General features: G+C 34.9%; 1 protein-coding gene across 1 annotated transcript; it reads left to right on the forward strand.

The window, feature by feature from the left end:
- Positions 1-574: 574 nt before the first annotated feature.
- Positions 575-1,366, forward strand: LOC140432136 (THO complex subunit 6-like; the record flags this gene model as incomplete). The annotated part of the gene is made up of 2 exons (XM_072519975.1): positions 575-737; positions 994-1,366. Coding segments are annotated over 2 exons (484 nt in total), but the record flags the coding sequence as incomplete, so codon positions are not given.
- Between the last annotated feature and the right edge of the window lie 1,780 nt (positions 1,367-3,146).

Consider the following 3,146-nt stretch of genomic DNA (forward strand, 5'->3'; position numbering starts at 1 on the left):
TTTGGAGAGTCCCAGTTTGTTGGCTAATTCCCGGTGAATAATCTTTCCCACTGAGTCATGACATTCTTTATACTGAGTAAGTACCAACAAACGGTTGGCAGCCCCCGGTAAGATGTTGGATTATGTCATCTACTGCGAAAATTGCGCGATGTAAATTAGATGTCTTAGTCTGCGTTTGAAAATAGGTTTTTAAATTAGCAACCTGTTTATCTAGTTGTTCACCTATGTCCATATGGCCCCTTCCTCCTAGATACCACTGATGTTCTCTCTACTGCACTGCGTGGATGATGTTTTTGTGCCTTTGAGGGAAGTGTTCTTGCTTTCCGCCTATGCATTAATATTAGCCTTCTTATTTTCAGACAGAAATATTTAATCCACCGTATAAGACTCATATGAATAGCTGGTTTGAGTACTTTTGTTCTACCAATGTTCTTCGTTGTGGCACGTTTCATTTGGATAATAGATTTGTGTGTTAACATATGGAGATATATGCTGTGCTGGTATCTTGATTTTGTCTTCCCACTAGTTTTAATTTGCATTGAATTTCTAATTAGGTTTTCTACTATGTTTACAGAGGCTCTGATTTTATTTCTGGCGCTGAGGATGGTGTTGTAAACATATGGGATACTAAAACCTATAAGGTAGCACACTCAATAGAGCCCCATAAAAATGATAAAGTAGCAAGGCCAGAATTAGGAAAATGGATTGGATCTGTCAGTGCCAATGAAGATTATGTGGTAAGTTATTGTTACTTGGCCTTCCTACTAAAACTTCAAATACAACAAAAATGTTTTATTAACTTTGTCTTTGTCTTAATTTTTGTCTTGTGTACTTAGTGCTTACAATTTTGAAACTATATGCCAAAATAAACATACAAGTACCCAAGTAAAATTCGATATTTAGCACATAGCCTCCCCAAAATAGTTGATAGTTAATATCATATTTGTTCACTCCTTTTATTTAAAACTGATTAATAAATTGTCTCAATTTTAGTTATGTGGAGGTGGCCCTAGGTTGTCATTGTGGCACTACCGTTTTTTATCAAACTCGACTGTCTTTCCAATAGATGACAGAGGCATTCATGTGGCTGATATTCACAAGGAAAAAATTCTAGCTGGCGGAAGATCCAAGCTTTTCATTCAAATGTCTTTTGGGGGAGAAATAGTTGCTGAAATACCTGTATCGTCAGTTACTATATATAGCGCAGTATATCAAGAAGAACCTTCCAAAATATTATGTTTGGCAGGTTCAAGTCCAAAGATTGATTTGTGTAGTAATTTTATGTATAAGAACCAACAATTATCTATGTATTGAATATGTTTAAATAAAAAAGTTTTTATAAAACTGTAAAGTTGAAAATATTGTAGAGCTATCCTACCCTAGACCTGTTGAAATTATGTTACTGACAGAATGATAGAACGACAATGAAGTTCGTTAAGTCCGATTATTGCAAACTTTTCTATGGAGAAATTTGAACAATTCCTACATTAGTGGACGAAAAGTCATTGTTTTGGTTTATTTTTGAACGTTCTAGTAGAATAAAAATCCAACGGAAAATTTGACCACAGAATATACTGTAAAATAATGCACACAAACTGCTACGTCAATCAAACTGCTAACAAAGGATCCACTAAATATCCTGGAGATTTATGGTTTATTCCATATTCCCCATAGTTGTGAGTACATTGAAAGAACAAAACTTAGTGCAAACACTCGTTTGAGGGGCTTCAATACCACAATACTGTCCACGGATATGTAGAACAGCTATGAAGAATGGTTTTGTTATAACGAAACTTCTCACAAGAGAAAATCGAGCACTTGATTTATTCCATACAAAATGTAGGAAAAAGTAAAATAAATGAAAGAGATGGAACAGCATTAAGACGCATTTATAATGGAATATCGCTGAGCAACTTATCCCAGAGTTAAGTGTTTTGTGGAGTGACGCTGTTGGAAGACACGTTTCAGCGTATCACCGAGAGTCCCACAAATTATAATTTGGTACTTACAAAGTAAGTTTTATAGTTGAAAAAAATTAGTAGTAATCGTGTGAAAAATGTCATTTTGTTTCAGGCTAAGGGAAAGCCATTTTTAACATTACAACAAAAGAAAAATAGATTAAAATTGTCAAAAGAATATAAATATTCTCGCGTTATTCGCAGAAAAAATGAAGATTTTCGTCTCGATTGATTGTCTCAAGAGAAAAGTCAAATTTCCTGCGCTGTCATGATATGGGGAAGGATTTGTCGATGGGATCGTACCTAAAATCTGACACATATTTGAAGATTTTAGAAGAATCTCTTTTAGTGATTGTTGAACAAAGTTTAACATCAGCGGAAGATTGTGTCTTTCAATAGCAGGTTGCCATACATCAAAAAGTTTAAAATATATTGAAGATCATGGTATACCACTTCTGAAATGGGATTCTAACAGTACCGACCTATCCTCAATAAAGTAATGACCGCATTATTCCATTGAGAAGGAGTTTTTCCTTGGTATATGTATTCGGTGAAAAGCTTGGCCAAAGCCTGGATAATTTTATTTACACCTAGTTTGACTGCTTGGATCACTACTCCGTCATCGCCAAGGGATTTGTTATTTTTAATAGTACCGTTTTTATTTCGTATGCAGTTATTTCTGGCATTAATTCTGATCCCTGGTTTGTAATTTTTGACAGGGGCTGATTTTGCCTTCCGTCGGTGCTCTCATACATTTCGCGATAAAAGGATTCGACAACCTCAAGGATTTTGGTTCTATTAGTAGTAATGTTTCCATCTTTGTTTTTTATTTTGTACATATTTTTGTTGGCTATGATGTTCGTATTTCGCCTCAAAACTTTTAAACTTTTGTTTTCTTGAATTACTTTAGTTACTTCTCTTGCATTGTTTTCTCTTACGTCTTTTCGGATTGACCGGTGGATATCTTTATTTAATTTCTTCATTGTTGTGTAGTTGGAGCCGTTTTTGACGTCAGCTGTCTTCTTTTACCTATTAGCTTTTTAGTATTTTGGCTTAATTTTTCCTTATCGTTCAGAACGGTCGTGCAGCACTCCCTTTCCGTTTCTTTTAGAGCCTTCATTATGCCATCATCTGCTTGATCTACATCTTCTATTTCGTCTTGCAAGTCTAGTATATGTCTGGTTAGTG

Source organism: Diabrotica undecimpunctata, unplaced genomic scaffold (genome assembly GCF_040954645.1).
Source record: "Diabrotica undecimpunctata isolate CICGRU unplaced genomic scaffold, icDiaUnde3 ctg00002970.1, whole genome shotgun sequence".
Lineage (NCBI taxonomy): Eukaryota > Metazoa > Arthropoda > Insecta > Coleoptera > Chrysomelidae > Diabrotica > Diabrotica undecimpunctata.